This window comes from Esox lucius, chromosome 24, assembly GCF_011004845.1.
Source record: "Esox lucius isolate fEsoLuc1 chromosome 24, fEsoLuc1.pri, whole genome shotgun sequence".
Taxonomy (NCBI): domain Eukaryota; kingdom Metazoa; phylum Chordata; class Actinopteri; order Esociformes; family Esocidae; genus Esox; species Esox lucius.
The window spans coordinates 23,833,949-23,848,857 of record NC_047592.1 but is presented as its reverse complement, the minus strand read 5'-3'; the positions used below and the strand labels follow the sequence as shown (position 1 = coordinate 23,848,857).

Below are 14,909 nucleotides of genomic sequence, written 5' to 3'. Positions count from 1 at the left end.
GTTACCTCTTGTTTATCTAGTCTTCGGTAACTTCTACAGAAGCTTCAATTCCAGTAAATTAAACCTATTGATGTGATTTTGAGATTTTGGGATTTGTCATGAAAAAATCTAATGTTGTTCTTTCGCGTCCTTTTCATGTGAATGAATGAACTACAGAAACCATTGAGGTATCAACAGATGTCACTGTTAAACTGAATAAAACCTTCAAAGAAGAATACAGAGACCCTTCAACGCAGGAATACCAACATTTTGTGAACAATTTCACTAACACTGTGAGTTTTTAACTGTATACATATAGTATATATATATATATGATCAGCACACAATTTTATATATGTATTATATACATTTTAAAGTGCTAACAATAGTGCGTTCACTTTTAACCTTTGTTTTTCAGATGATCCTAATATACAAAATGAATGTAAACAATTTTACTGGCATAAAGATCATAGACATCAGGTATGTGGACATTTCAAAATATTATATGTTATATGTTTGTGGGGAGATAATATAGTGAGAATCAAGGTCAACTGAGAATCTTTGAAGGAGCAGTTTTTTGTCATTGATAATTTAGATGAATGAGGTTTGGGCAAAGGGAGAATGACTTTAAGGCCATAGACAGATGATACATGGCTCACACTTGAGCCATGTATCATCTGAATTCTAAAACATTAATGACACAAGAATTCATATTAAACAGTGGTGAAATTTGAGCAATGGAATGGTTTGACAGAGATTTTGTAGGGTAGGAGACTACTTTCTTCCTTGTCAAAACAGTTATCACCACGACCCCCCCCCCACCCCATCTTTCTTTATGTACACAAAAGGCCTATTTATCTCAAATATTGCACACAAATCTGTCTAAATCTGTGTTAGTGAGCACTTCTCCTTTGCCAAGATAATCCATCCACCTCACAGGTGTGGCATTTCAAGATGCTGATTAGATCGCATGATTATTGCACAGGTGTGCCTTAGGCTGGCCACAATAAAAGGCCACTCTAAAATGTGCAGTTTCACTGTATTGGGGGATCTGGGGGGGTCAGAAAACCAGTCAGTATCTGGTGTGACCACCATTTGCCTCACGCAGTGCAACACATCTCCTTTGCATAGAGTTGATCAGGTTGTTGATTGTGGCCTGTTGAATGTTGGTCCACTCCTATTTTGTTGCTACTGCAGATTAACCCTTTAAGGAAAAGTCTTATTTTTTCATACAGTATGTGGAATCTCTTTTTTTAATCCCCTTTTCTTACAGAAAGGGCAGTGTTGTGGTGGAGCATGAGGTTCTACTGCGCATAGAGAATGGAAAGAACCTAAATAATGACATTACTCGATCAGAAGAACAGATCAAGGACATTCTCAGTGAGGCCAAAAACTGCACAATAGGTCAGTACCTGACAAGTCAGAAACCCATTGTTGAGTACACCATTTGCCTGATTCAAGATTTGTTTTACATATGCCATTCAGCAGGAAATTCTTCCAAAATTGTCTTAGCAGTGGATGAGCTACATTATCGTATAGATTAAACCAGTGAAAAATTAACTCATCACAAAGACTGCCTGGCTCCAATGACTTTCCACCAGAGCAACTATTGTTTGTCAAAAGCTCCTTGGTAGCAGAGTATGCATTTAGATATTGGGCTAGGTTAGCTGACCAATGAGTAGAAAAGAAATAAAAATAAAACAGTTTGTTTTAATAACTTTACAAATAAATGTTTTCAGCATTATGACACTTCTATTGCATCCACAGGTGAAGTAGGCTGTCTTGGGGTGGCCATCATTGGAGATGTTGTAGTAAAAAATTCCACATATGATAAAGAATGTGAGTATGCTATAGCATTGGGGTTATTGTTACTGTTTTAACAAAGGAATCAAGCTGGGTTCTTCAAACATTCATGAACTAATTTAATATTTTATAACCACATTCATTATTGAAGGATATAACCTATTTGCCCTTGAGCTAGCAAGGTGAAGTTTGTTTTGAGATATTTGGTGGGTATTTATTTTTTCTCATCAAATGCTATAATATAAAATGAACTACACTCACTTCATGGGATTACCTTAACTCCCTTGCCCCACTAGACCTTGAAGCACAGTGGGGAGAACAAGTATTTGATACACTGCCGATTTTGCAGGTTTTCCCACGTACAAAGCATGTAAAAGTCTGTAATTTTTATCATAGGTACTCTTCAACTGTGAGAGACAGAATCTAAAACAAAAATCCAGAAAATCACATTGTATGACTTCTAAGTAATTGATTTGCATTTTATTGCATGACATAAGTATTTGATACATCAGAAAAGCAGAACTTAATATTTGGTACAGAAGCCTTTGTTTGCAATTACAGAGATCATAAGTTTCCTGTAGTTCTTGACCAGGTTTGCACAAACTGCAGCAGGGATATTGTCCTGTAGCCCATCCCAGCCTTGTGCAGGTCTACAGTTTTATCCCTGATGTCCTTACACAGCTCTCTGGTCTTGGCCATTGTTGAGAGGTTGGAGTCTGTTTAATTGAGTGTGTGGACAGGTGTCTTTTATACAGGTAACGAGTTCAAACAGGTGCAATTAATACAGGTAATGAGTGGAGAACAGGAGGGCTTCTTAAAGAAAAACTAAAAGCTCTGTGAAAGCCGGAATTCTTACTGGTTGGTAGGTGATCAAATATTTATGTCATGCAATAAAATGCAAATGAATTATTTAAAAATCATACAATGTGATTTTCTGGATTTTTGTTTTATATTCCGTCTCTCACAGTTGAAGAGTACCTATGATAAAAATTACAGAGCTCTACATGCTTTGTAAGTAGGAAAACCTGTAAAATATGCAGTGTATTAGATTCTTGTTCCCCCCACCGTATATGCTCTTTTTAATTTAACGCTTGAATGTAAATTTAAACAATGTAAAGGGTGAAAACATTGTTAAAACTGTTTGGTCAGGCCAAGCACTGTCCATGAATTTTATAGTAGCTCCTTTTCTCCAGACACATCTCTTAACTTTATTCCAAAACACAAGTAGACTCTTGAACTGGAACTTCTGGAATGTCTCCTGCATTAACATGAATTACCTCAACATAACCTAATTACTTTTATTCCTGATATAGCGGTATGCAACAATGCTGGACTTGATAAGAACTTGAGGCCATACTACCATGCAGCTGAAATAGACGGGCAACTTGTTTGCATCTCTCCATGTGTCTTAGAACACAACAGTTCAAAAAACTGCAACGACGGCACCTGTAGAATGTCACATACCGGACCGGTCTGCAGGTAAGATGATTAAACCTGAAGAATTCTTATAGCATGACCACCTGTAGTATATGTAACAGAGTTCAAATTCATCCGTTAAGCTTACTGAACAATTTGAAAAGTCTCTACTGGGGTAGCCAGACCCAAGTTTGATATCTTGCAACATGCTGATAATTCATAGCCAAAATAAAGCCAGTCCAATGATGCCACCTTACGCTTACGTTCCCTGTCTGGCCCGACATCCCCACAGCTGTAACAAGGCCTACTGGTATCTAGACTCGGATTGTTATGGTCCTATCCGGAAGACGGACCTCTTGGCTGGATTACTGACTCTAGCAGGACTGGTCATAGCAGCAGTGGTCGTAATGGTGGTCTATGTGATCTGGCATAGACGACAAGCCCGCAGGTAGGAAAGGCGATTCTACTAAACGCAGCACCCAAAAAATAAAACAAAACACATAATCGTATGTTTGTAATTGTATTCAAAACACATACCAGTAGCTATTGGATTGTCTAGGTGCTAAGCCCTATCCTCTATGATATATGTCTTATAAGTTGTATGTTAACACCAGTATTAAGAGCTTGTGATCCACATTTCTACTCGCCCCTTCGTCACTCCAGGTTCAAAGATGTGCATACAGAACAGGTGAACGAGTGGCTGGAGGATGACTTTGAATGGCCCGACAGGACGACCAACTTGGTTGGTTCATGTAGTTCCACAGTCCTAACCGGTAAACAGTCTAAAGCTTACTGTCTGTCAGAGGCTGCTATGTGTTTTTAATGGATAATATTACATTGTTAAAAGTCTGTCTCATACGGTCTGTGGTGTATGGTATTGTTTACCTGGTTTGGGGGGACCGTTGCTGTTCCTGTCCTTGTCCACCTCGTCATACTTCTGACCTAGTCTAAAATCAAATATACTCTGGATTTAGCCAAGAGAAATTTATTTATTATTCCAATTGGACTCTTAATATCTCACCCGGCACAGCCAGAAGAGGACTGGTCACCCCTCTGAGCCTGGGTCCTCTCTAGGTTTCTTCCTAAAATTCGACCTTCTTAGGGAGTTTTTCCTAGCCACTGAAATTCAACACTACTGTTGTTTGCTCCTTGGGGTTTAAGGCCGGGTGTCTCTGTAAAGTACTTTGTGACAACTGCTGTTGAAAAAAGCGCTTTATAAATACATTTTGATTGATTGGTTTAAAGGGGAATGATTTCTAAATATAATATTTGTCGCCCATCATACAGAGCAAAATCCCAACCTACCGTATGGTGGCCGAGTTGGCACCCAGTATAGCTCTGAAGGAGAACCCTCAACTTTATCCGATAATGCAAGCCTGCCGTCTCACTCCCATGGAACACACGCTCAGGTGGGTATTTCATAGTAGCTCTGGTTGTCATCTGATACTAATGTGCCGTTAAGCACGGTAATAATATAATACATACACAATTCCTTTTCTTTAAAAAGGGGTCTGGGAACCCCTATCGTGACCACAGTTCTTGGGAGGATAGAAATGCTAATGAAGACCAACAAGCACGACCTGAACATACTACCTCTTCCTCAAGGCAGCCTTTGACACAGAGTCACCCAGACCATCAAACACAGGTGGGTCAAAATGAGGGATGATCATTTTAATCTTGGTCGTTGGTGCAACTCTAACAACTTTTAGAGTGAATTACTAGGGAGAAACTAACTGCATACTGATTTGTTTTTATCCCAACAGTTTAAAATCAGCAGACCGCAGATAAAGACTTACTCTGATGCCTAGTGGAACATCAACTGGGCAGAAAACAAATAAGACGAACATCAGGATAATACATTAAACTTGAAAAAAAGAAGAATATCTCCTCTTTGGGAACAAAGTCTCCACGAACATTGAGAGACAAAGCTTAAGAACAAAAAAAGTCATTGTACACAGCTATATGAATAAATTGAACTGACAAATACAGGAAAAAGTTAAACCAGGGCTGGGTATTGCCAGGAACACAATATTTAGGTGCTACTAAGATTTATTTTTACCCTTACAGTTCTCCAGGCAATTGGAGTTTTACAAAAAATGTCTGTTGCAGAGGGACAATAGTGTGATCAGTCATGGAATTAAGTGATGAAAACAATTGCTCCATATTTAAAATGAGTTAGAACAATGAGAAATGTCATAGTAGTTTTTTTTTGCACTTATTTACTTTTGTACTACAATTAATATAAACTGTTGGTTTTATGTACTGTAATACTGCCAAAAATATATCTGAAAAGATATCGCACTGTGGTAGCTCTAACACAAACCTTTTTCAAACATGTACAAAAAACGTATTATATTTATTTCCTTACAATTTCTGTACACTGTATGATACATTTGTTTTACTAAAATCAGTTTTAAAGGCTATATAACAGTAACACATGAATAGAACAGCCGCAAATGATCCAAAGAACAAATCACAATCAAATGAACCACAAATGAATGACAGTGAGACATTTCTGATTAAATAACTTATTATTCACTGCTGTGACCTGCACGTCTCCTTCATTCTTTTGTATTTACTAATTAACTGCTTAAGAACATATGTATTCCAAGATTTTTAGCCATGTTTATTTCTTCTCAAAAAGTGCACATGTACAAAATGGAGGCTACTGAGATGCCACCTCCTCCACCGGCTGTACCGTTCGTCGTGCCAACAGTTTCAAAGGCACCACGAAGGGGTTAAGAGGACAGAGTCCAGCCTTTTTCCAGTCAGCTTTTCTTTGTTTGGCCTTTCCCGACTTCACTGACGTGTCATTGGGCAACAGAGGTTGACCCTGGTCGTGACCGCTGGCCTGCAAAGGTGTGAATGTCTCAGATCCCACTCTTTCCTGTGTACTCCCCGGTGCCAAAGCAGCCCCATCTTCGGCACTGAAATCAGAACACCCGGCAACAAGGTTGCCAGATGCCGCCGTTGAGGCCGCATCCTGATTGGTTAAGGAGGATTCTGCTCCATCACTTCCCTGACCATCTGGCATCCCTCTAATAGACACATCCTGCTCTCCATCTACCGGACTCTTTGGTAGCGTCTCAAGTGGGGCAACCGCTGCGTCTCTGACAGCTTGATGTGGAGGCGTTGTCACAGGTGTTTCTCCTTCATCATTTCCTCCTCGGTGACCAACTGGTCTTCCTTGATCCTCTGCTTTCGTTCCTTCTTCATTCAAGGACGTGGACTTCCCAGTACAGATGCGTCCCTGGGCTGCCTTGGGAACCGGTGCTGAGAATCGTTTATGGACCTGTGTGTGACCAAAGATGAGTCATTTTGTTAATAACATCACAAACGGGAGAGTTGGCGGAAAGAAAATGTTAAAGAAAAAAATCAAATAAAGATGATGGAGAGGCTTCACTAGAAAAACGGCAAACTCCCGGACACTGACTGAGGGGACACATACCGAACTTTACATCCCAAAGCCCCTTCTCAACAAGGGCCTCAGAGTAGCACTGCTTATCTATGATTCATTGTTTTTATTCAGTGAGAAATAAAAAGCCAAACTGATCCAAGGCCAGCTGGGCAATCCAATCCTTGGAGTTTCGAATTCACATTACCTCAAGCAGGTGGTGCTGCAGTCTGGCACAGTCCAGGAGGGGGAGCTCTTCAGGAAGAGACATGAGCAGGTCCAGTACAACAGCACTTTCTGGAAGAATGGAGAAGAACAAGACTAATGTGACTAAACAGCCAATGTATATACAATACATGAATACCCCCAGGACAACACTTAGCTGATGGCTCTTAGTGGTTTCCCGCATTGAGAATCCCTCTAGTATCTTGACTCAAGCGTGTGTTTACTATCAGCGAATGGTATGCCAAGCATTCCATTCAGTTTCTTTCAATTCAGACGTAACATTGAAATTCCAATTTTAGTTAAAGCATTAGGGTACATTTAGAGTTTGATTGAGTTTCTGTATGGAATTAAATGTAAAATGCTGACCACACCCTGATAACAAGATAGCACTGAAGACTGACATCTGTAAAAATAAAAATAAATAAGAAAAATAAAAGTATAGTAACACACATCTCACACATTTAAATTCATTTTTGTAAATATGTGGGTACCAAACAAAATAAAAACAATGCCCTAACCTGAACCTGAAGAACATAACCTTTAAGCCGAAACTTGACCTAAACCTAACGCCTAACCCCAAATACCTAAACCTAAAACTAATCCCAATACTAAAACTGACCACAAATGGGAGTTTCACCCTAAATCTATCCCTTAAAGTGGTACACACAGACACACAAACAAGCACAGAGATGTCAACTCACCCATAGGAGTCAGTTTGAAACATTCACTCTGAATATGGATGGTACTCAAGAAGCGATAGATCTTCTCCAGGTCCACGATGCAGCCCAGGCCTGTGTATCGAGGAGTGTTCCCATCCGCGTGTTTGCTTCTCCTCGGACCGGCGCTGGTGTGCTGATGCGTCGGCCTGGCACCAGCGGCGGCTGGCCCACTGGAGGCAGAGGAACCAGAGGCGGCAAGTGGCAGTTGCCGCGTTGACACATCACCGGCGACTGGAGAGACCGTCACTGTTGGGTGATTGGATTGATGAGTTGAAGGGATGCTGGAAGTGTTGCCGCCATATTTCGAGATGGCGCCTGTAGGACTGTTAAGTGCCCTTGGGTGGGCTGGGGGTGTCACAGAGACAGGGGTCGGGATGGGTCTGGCAGGGATGGTCTTCAGGTTGGAGCTCTGTGGCTTGGAGATGTAGCCTTCTCGTGGAGGGTCCGAATTCTTCAGGCTGCCGGGCTCGGTGGCAGAGATGACTAGCATCTGGAGACAAGAGGGAGCGTTTGTAATTCACCGTCTTAAAAACATCTATTCTAATAGAATAGCCCATAGTCATATACAGCGCCTTCTGTTAAGCATTTGGGAGTGTAAAGCTTTTTACTTTTATTTGTTTCACTTTTATTTTTAAAAGCCAACAATTAAATAGAAGCTGAGAATCTATACTTCAACCTCATAATAACTGTTTTATTTCAAATCCTTCCATGCTATTTTAGTAAGAAGAAAGAAATGCTTTACTGTCCCAATACATACACAGTACATAATGTCACAGTCAAACTATTTGGGAGATTTAATTCCTTTTATGCTACATTCCCACCATTTCATTCACTGTCTTATACTGCTTTGTGCTCAATCATGAACTATAGAGAACATTTGTTTTTCTTGGTTGAAGAAAAAAAATATTAAAAAAATAATCGTTTTGTCAGTTCTTCACTTTCAGTAATGATGAAGGTGAGCAAGTACACCTGAAGGAACATAAAATGCATGATTTGTTTGCAGGTATTAAGAAGAATTAATAGGAGTGTAAAGGCTTTGTACTGTGTTATTTCAATACGCAGAAAAATATAGATTTATTTTATATAATCTAACTTTTTATATTCAAGTGTAATGAAGATTGAATAAATAACATTCACTTGTATGCAACGATTGTTGTAAAACAACAACTCACAGGTGCAGGAAGCAGAATAGCAAACACCTAGTGAAACTCAAGAATTTTAATATAACCTTCAACAACACCACTAATGGCATATGTACAAATAGCCGGTTCCAATTGAACTTGTCATGGTAACATTCAGCACAAATGTATTTACCCAGACCTACGGTAAGGGTTAGGGAGCGTTCTGCAAGGTGCGATTTCTGACAGAGGTTTAATCTTATTTGATAAATCTATTAAATTGTATAGCAATTCTCTTTCATTTTTATACCTAGCGAAACAATTCTAAAACGGAATTCATGCCACTTGCAGCTCTCCTCGCTCTTCCTACAATTATCTTTGTCCATTTGCATTAGGTTAATAGTTTAACCACCACATACGTTTTTCAACTTGAAGGGCACCGATAACAGGGAAATAAGGGACCAGACCATTTGGTATGTTGTCCTGCTAGTCGCTCACTGCACTGCATGCATGTGTGCTGGGTATAGTGTAATGTTCAAAGACAGTAAAACATGGCGATGTTGGAAGCGTTCCATCAGCAGACTCCCACATCAAGTAGGTCTTAATTGTGTGGCAGGGTATTTTGGATCACTGTTGTGCAGAAAGCCAGTCGGTTATTGTTTTCACAGACCAATCAACCCTAGCTGCCAAGATAAAATGCTTTAACCATAAATAAATGGCTTAAGTCTTCCACACAGTACTGCACCTGCCCTTGCCATGAAACAAACACCAATCAGCCATAACATTATGACCACCTGCCTAAAATAGTTTTGCCGCCAAACAGCCCCGACCCAGAGGCATGGACTCCACTAAACCTCTGAAGGTGTACTGTGGTATCTGGCACAAAGACGTTAACAGCAGATCCTTCAAGTCCTGTCAGTTGCGAGGAGGGGCCTCCGTGGATCTGACTTGTTTGTTCAGCACATCCCAGAGATGCTCAACTGAATTGAGATCTGGGGAATTGGGTTGTTGTGGTCCTCAAACCATTTTTGCTTTATGGCAGGGTGCATTATCCTGCTGAAAGAGGCCAATGCCATGAGAGAATACCATTGCCATGAAAGGGTGCACATGGTCAGCAACAGTACTCAGGTTGGTGGTACGTGTTAAAGTAACATCCAAATGAATGGCAGGACCCAAGGTTTCCCAGCAGAACATTGCCCAAATCATCACACTGCCTCCGCCGGCTTGCCTTCTTCCCATAGTGCATCCTGGTGCCATATGTTTTCCAGGTAAGCGACGCACACGCACCCAGCCATCCACATGATGTAAAAGAAAACATGATTCATCAGACCAGGCCACCTTCTTCCATTGTTCCGTGGTCCAGTTCAGATGCTCACCTGTCCATTGTAGGCGCTTTCGGCAGTGGACAGGGGTCAGCATGGGCACCCTGACTGGTCTGCGGCCACGCAGCCCCATACGCAACAAACTGATGCACTGTGGGTTCTGACACCTTTCTATCAGTACCAGCATTAACTTTTTCAGCAACTGGAGCTACAGTAGCTCATCTGTTGGATCAGAACACACAGGCCAGCCTTCGTTTCCCATGTGCATCAATGAGCCTTGGCCGCCCATGACCCTGTTGTAGCTTCACTGCTTTTCCTTCCTTGGACCACTTTTGATTGGTACTGATCACTGCAGACCAGGAACACCCCACAAGGGCTGCAGTTTTGGAGATGCTCTGACCAAGTTGTCCAGCCATCACAATTTGGCCCTGGTCAAAGTCGCTCAGATCCTTTACGCTTGCCCATTTTTCCTACTTCTAACACATCAGCTTTGAGGACAGAATGTTCACTTGCTACTTAATATATCCTACCCACTGACAGGTGCCATGATAATGAGATTATCAGTGTTATTCACTTCTTTCAGTGGTCATAATGTTATGGCTGATCAGTGTATAGTATGGTGTCATAACATACCTGAGCAAATGCAGAGGTGATGGGTTCCTCCAGAGCACCTGCCATATCATGGGCCAGCTCAGCCCACTGCTGGATGGGTTTCATGGCCACCTTCTGTTCAGACCTCTGGCTCTTCACCTGAATCACCACAGATCTCAGCACACGCATCATCAGACACTCCAACTGGGACTGGATCTGAGGGGCAGAGTACATGGTTTCTAAACACTGCATATGGGTTAAGGTACAGTAGCCTACAGAACAAGATAGACCCAACCTCACTTCTAAACTTTCAAACAAAAATTTGTCCAACTAAACTGGAGATGTCTACTGGTAATTTTTGCTTGTACTTATGCTAGTAGTACAGTAAAAACCTTACATACTGAACAATATACTTACTTCTTCTGTAGAGCGCTTGGGGAGTTTCGCGTGAAGAGCTTCTAGGTCTATCGCACCGTGGATCCCGGCAGTTTTCTTGCTCTGACTATTAAGACACCGCAGCAAGATCTGCTGCTCCGTCCGACTCCATCCCGTAAACGCAATTTTTGGTTTTCGCTTGGTTCCAGTGTTGTCGGTCTTCTTGCTAACAAAGCGCGTTGGTTTTATTCGCAGACGAGAGGGAGGCTTCATCCCGCAAGCTATGTGGTGAGGATTAGGTAGATTTTGAATGAGAACAGAAACATTAAAACACTAATTAACTACTAAATTATGACATAACGCACGCACAGAGTTAGGCTGTACAGTAAACAAACCAAGAAACAGTGGTGAAAGGTAGTTTCTTTCTTTTGGTAAATGACATCGAACACTAATACAATAACTACATGAAAAGTAAGCAGAACCAGTATGTCGTCTGTCAAAATACCAGAACGAAAAGTAGTACAGTATCACTACAGTAGTTACCAAGCTAGCTACAGCATCATGTTAAATACTTGACAATGTGCAAAAGTATATCTATTGACAACTACCTAGTTTTATGGCTTCTAATTCGTATATACCTGTAAATGTTCGCCTTTATCCGGAAAAAGTATGGGTTGGTAAACTAGCTAAATAGCAAACGTTCACAACACGCTTTCATATCAGCGTCATGTGCGCAACATTAAAGAACACTTCCGGGTCATGAAAATGTGGATATTTTCTAAATAAAAGAGGCCAACGTATTACTTCAAAACTGACATAAATTAAATGTATTAATTGTTTAAGAAAATGTACCTCTCAAAACATTGACAACAATTCATAATTGATCTTATTTAAGAGTAATTTCAATAAAAAGTGGGTATTAAACCTCATTCTAAGGGCAAAATTCAGACAACGCCAATTACTGAATATGAAATACATATTGCCTCATAGCTCATACACTATTGAATATTCAACAGGGAAAGAAATGTAGGAAATGTTTATTAGAGTGGATAGAGTGACTATATAAAAAATAAATAAATCAAGGTGCATATGTATTTGCAATTGTTGCTAGCATTTTACTTTACCCATTCCATTGGCCACGATGTAACTCAATGGATATGAAATACATGTTGCCCTATACAGATAAAACATATTCCATATGCCACAGTGAATGTGCTGTAGGCAATATTCAGGAGTCTGTATAAAGTGATTGAATGGTAAAAAATCAAGGGCACTATGTACTTGCAATTGTAACTGGCATTTAACTCCACCCATACCATTAGCCCCAATACAGATTACTTAAATACATATTGCCCTATGCAAAAAAGTATTGTCTCTCATCTCTCATCTTCATCCGCTTATCCGGTACCAGGTCGCAGGAGCAGCAGCTCCAGGGGACCCCAAACTTCCTTTTGCCGAGCCACATTTGCCAGCTCTGACTGGGGGATCCCGAGGCGTTCCCAGGCCAGTGTCGAAATATAATCTCTCCACCTAGTCCTGGGCTTACCCAAGACCTCGAGATACTTGAACTAATTTACTTGTTGTAATGCCTCATTCTCTACCCGGAGGATGCACTCCATCGGTTTCCTGCTGAGAACCATGGCCTCAGATTTAGAAGGTCACAGACCGATGATGCCATCAGGACCACATCATCCGCAAAAAGCAGCAATGAGATCCCCAGCCCACTGAACTGCATCCCCTCCCCACCCCGACTACGCCTCGATATTCTGTCCATGAAAGTTACAAACAAGATTGGTGACAAAACGCAGCCCTGGTGGAGGCCAACCCCCACCTGGAACAAGTCCGACTTACTACCAAGAACCCGAACACAGCTCTCACTTTGGACGTACAGGGATTGGATAGCCCTCAAAAGGGACCTCCTCACCCCATACTCCCGCAGCACCTCCCACAGTATCTCCCGGGGGACCCGGTCATACGCCTTCTCCAGATCCACAAAACACATGTAGACTGGATGGACATATTCCCAGGCCCCCTCCAGCATCCTTGCAAGAGTAAAGAGCTGGTCGACCAGGACGGAATCCGCATTGTTCCTCATCAATCTGAGGTTCGACTATCTCCCAAACCCTCCTTTCCAGTGCCTTTGAGTAGACTTTCCCAGGGAGGCTGAGAAAAGTATTGTGTTGCTGGATTTAGCGCAAAGAGCCCATATACAGCTCCAGAACAGATTAAGAGATCATCGCACCCTTTTCTTTCCTTTCTAAAAAAGTCGAAAAGGAAGGTTTTGAGTGAGGAACAGAAGAGTTAAAATTAAGAGACTGCAAATTGAACGCTTCTGTTACTTATTCAAAGCTTTCCTTTTTTTCAACCTTTTTGGAAAGGAAAGAAAAAGGTGCAGTGGTCTCTTAATTTTTTCCGGAGCAGTATAACTAATGAGCAACAGCAAATTAACAAGAATTACATCATAAGGATTCATAAATGTATTAAAAAAAGATGAAATGTTTACAAATAACAGTTTACTCCATTGCCATTTCTCAATGTGCTCCACTTCAGAACATTATTCATCCTATGTGAAGTACTATTTAAACAGCAATTCTCTTTAGTTAATATTTTTAATATGTAGATATTCCTTTTATTATCTATATCTTTACAATATACACTAAGGAAAGAGGAAGTAAAATTATTAATATCGCGTTTTACTGCCGACTTTTATTTTGAAGGCATAATCCGAAAACCGGAAGTTTTATTGTTGCTACCAAATCTCTAATGTTGCCAGCATGACGCTAATGATTTTTGCTCAATAATCTAGACAATACATAGTGCAGTGCGTTCAAAAAGGACGCACCACTCTAGAAAGCGTTATGAAAATACAACCAACCGTGTAAGTTTTTGTGTTACGTGATCCACATTAAGGCCTTGACATATTACTTACTAAATTACTTAGATAAAAAAAGAAATGTTATTGTATTGAAAATGTGTTTGTTAAAAAGAATCTGGCAGCGGTGGGATTCGAACCCACGCCCCCGAAGAGACTGGAGCCTTAATCCAGCGCCTTAGACCGCTCGGCCACGCTACCGTTGTGCAGTAAGATTCAAAAGATGTCAATATATTTATGTGATGTGCCCTTTTTGGTTATTTAAAAATAATGACATTAATTTGTGTTTCTTTAATAAAAACATGTAGGCCTCTTACTATTAATCTCACTATGTAGTACTGAAAATGTGTGTGTATTCAGAACCTGCGTGCGGATTCAGCCTATTGTGTAACCTAGATTCTAAAATATTATTTAACACTACCACCATCTACTGGTTGAAAACTGCCATAACTTTTCGACTATATTTCAGGACTGCAGTATTTTACAATAATTTTCTTTTCTGTACAATATAATTTCGTAATCTACAGGAGCGCAGGTTACTATTTCAGTAGAATATGTTAAGAAGTGAGTTAAGGTGAAGAAGCCATTTACCTAGAAGTGACTTATAAATGAGTTGCTACCAATTCGTCAGCCATATGGTGTAAAGGGTGGACCAATTAACCAGAGTAGAAAGGTTTTGCAGGGAGAGGTTAGAAATGGGTTAGCAATGTAATAAATGATGGTGGTGCTTTTTAGCCACAAGCCTAAAGACCACATTGCGATATTCAAGGATGGTCACAAATGTATATCTGGTGAATGTCTTGCTAGTCTAAACATTTTGCGATTGTTTAGGCCATGTTCATATGCTATCTGAGCAAGGTTGGCTCTTGCCTTAAGTATATTTGGGTTGCCCCCTTCTGTATGTCCATCAGTAATAAGGTCTTGATTAGTAATTACCAACTATAGTATTTCCTTGTAGAAGGTACAGGAGTGTTGTTTTGTATCACAATATTTGCTCAGTGCATTCCCCAGTGAACAGTTACAAAGGAGGCCAGGCACCCAATCCGACCTCCCTGTTCACCAGGGCAGCACTCTGCCAACGTGCAAAGCCCTCCG

The 14,909-nt window shown here is 40.7% G+C and overlaps 2 protein-coding genes and 1 non-coding gene across 5 annotated transcripts in view; 1 reads left to right on the top strand and 2 right to left on the bottom strand.

Annotated features, from left to right (window-relative positions):
• LOC105031314 (mucin-17) overlaps positions 1-5,051 on the top strand; it is a gene marked incomplete in the record, with an annotated part of 5,941 nt that extends 890 nt beyond the window's left edge. Inside the window, 10 exon segments of the mRNA XM_034290342.1 lie at positions 157-272; positions 398-459; positions 1,253-1,383; positions 1,747-1,818; positions 3,096-3,261; positions 3,491-3,646; positions 3,862-3,971; positions 4,486-4,607; positions 4,706-4,843; positions 4,962-5,051. Coding sequence (XP_034146233.1) covers positions 157-272; positions 398-459; positions 1,253-1,383; positions 1,747-1,818; positions 3,096-3,261; positions 3,491-3,646; positions 3,862-3,971; positions 4,486-4,607; positions 4,706-4,843; positions 4,962-5,006 — 1,118 coding nt within the window.
• Positions 5,052-5,533: 482 nt separating this feature from the next.
• On the bottom strand, positions 5,534-11,690 carry snapc2 (small nuclear RNA activating complex, polypeptide 2). 3 transcript variants are annotated; one of them, XM_020043107.2, is made up of 6 exons: positions 11,581-11,690; positions 10,985-11,223; positions 10,610-10,783; positions 7,519-8,026; positions 6,801-6,889; positions 5,534-6,490 (listed from the first exon to the last, which is right to left on the bottom strand). In XM_020043107.2, exons 2-6 carry the CDS (start codon positions 11,213-11,215, stop codon positions 5,864-5,866), a joined length of 1,629 nt encoding a protein of 542 aa, XP_019898666.1. In that variant the 5' UTR covers positions 11,216-11,223; positions 11,581-11,690; the 3' UTR covers positions 5,534-5,863. The 3 variants fall into 3 exon arrangements, with proteins under 3 accessions (XP_019898666.1, XP_019898667.1, XP_010903962.1); XM_020043108.2 differs by having other exon boundaries at positions 11,551-11,686; XM_010905660.4 differs by lacking the exon at positions 11,581-11,690 and adding an exon at positions 11,312-11,486.
• A 2,243-nt stretch (positions 11,691-13,933) lies between these two features.
• On the bottom strand, positions 13,934-14,015 carry trnal-aag. Its single transcript has one exon. It is a non-coding gene; the product is annotated as a tRNA-Leu (tRNA).
• Positions 14,016-14,909: the final 894 nt, after the last annotated feature.

What these genes read in the sequence shown, in the direction of transcription:
- snapc2 (XM_020043107.2), bottom strand. Translation starts at nt 11,215, where the DNA reads ATGAAGCCTCCCTCTCGTCTGCGAATAAAACCAACGCGCTTTGTTAGC. An exon ending in CCAAGCGCTCTACAGAAGAA is followed by an intron (nt 10,784 to 10,984) that starts GTAAGTATATTG and finishes TCTGCCCCTCAG; the next exon opens with ATCCAGTCCCAGTTGGAGTG. An exon ending in TCACCTCTGCATTTGCTCAG is followed by an intron (nt 8,027 to 10,609) that starts GTATGTTATGAC and finishes TCTTGTCTCCAG; the next exon opens with ATGCTAGTCATCTCTGCCAC.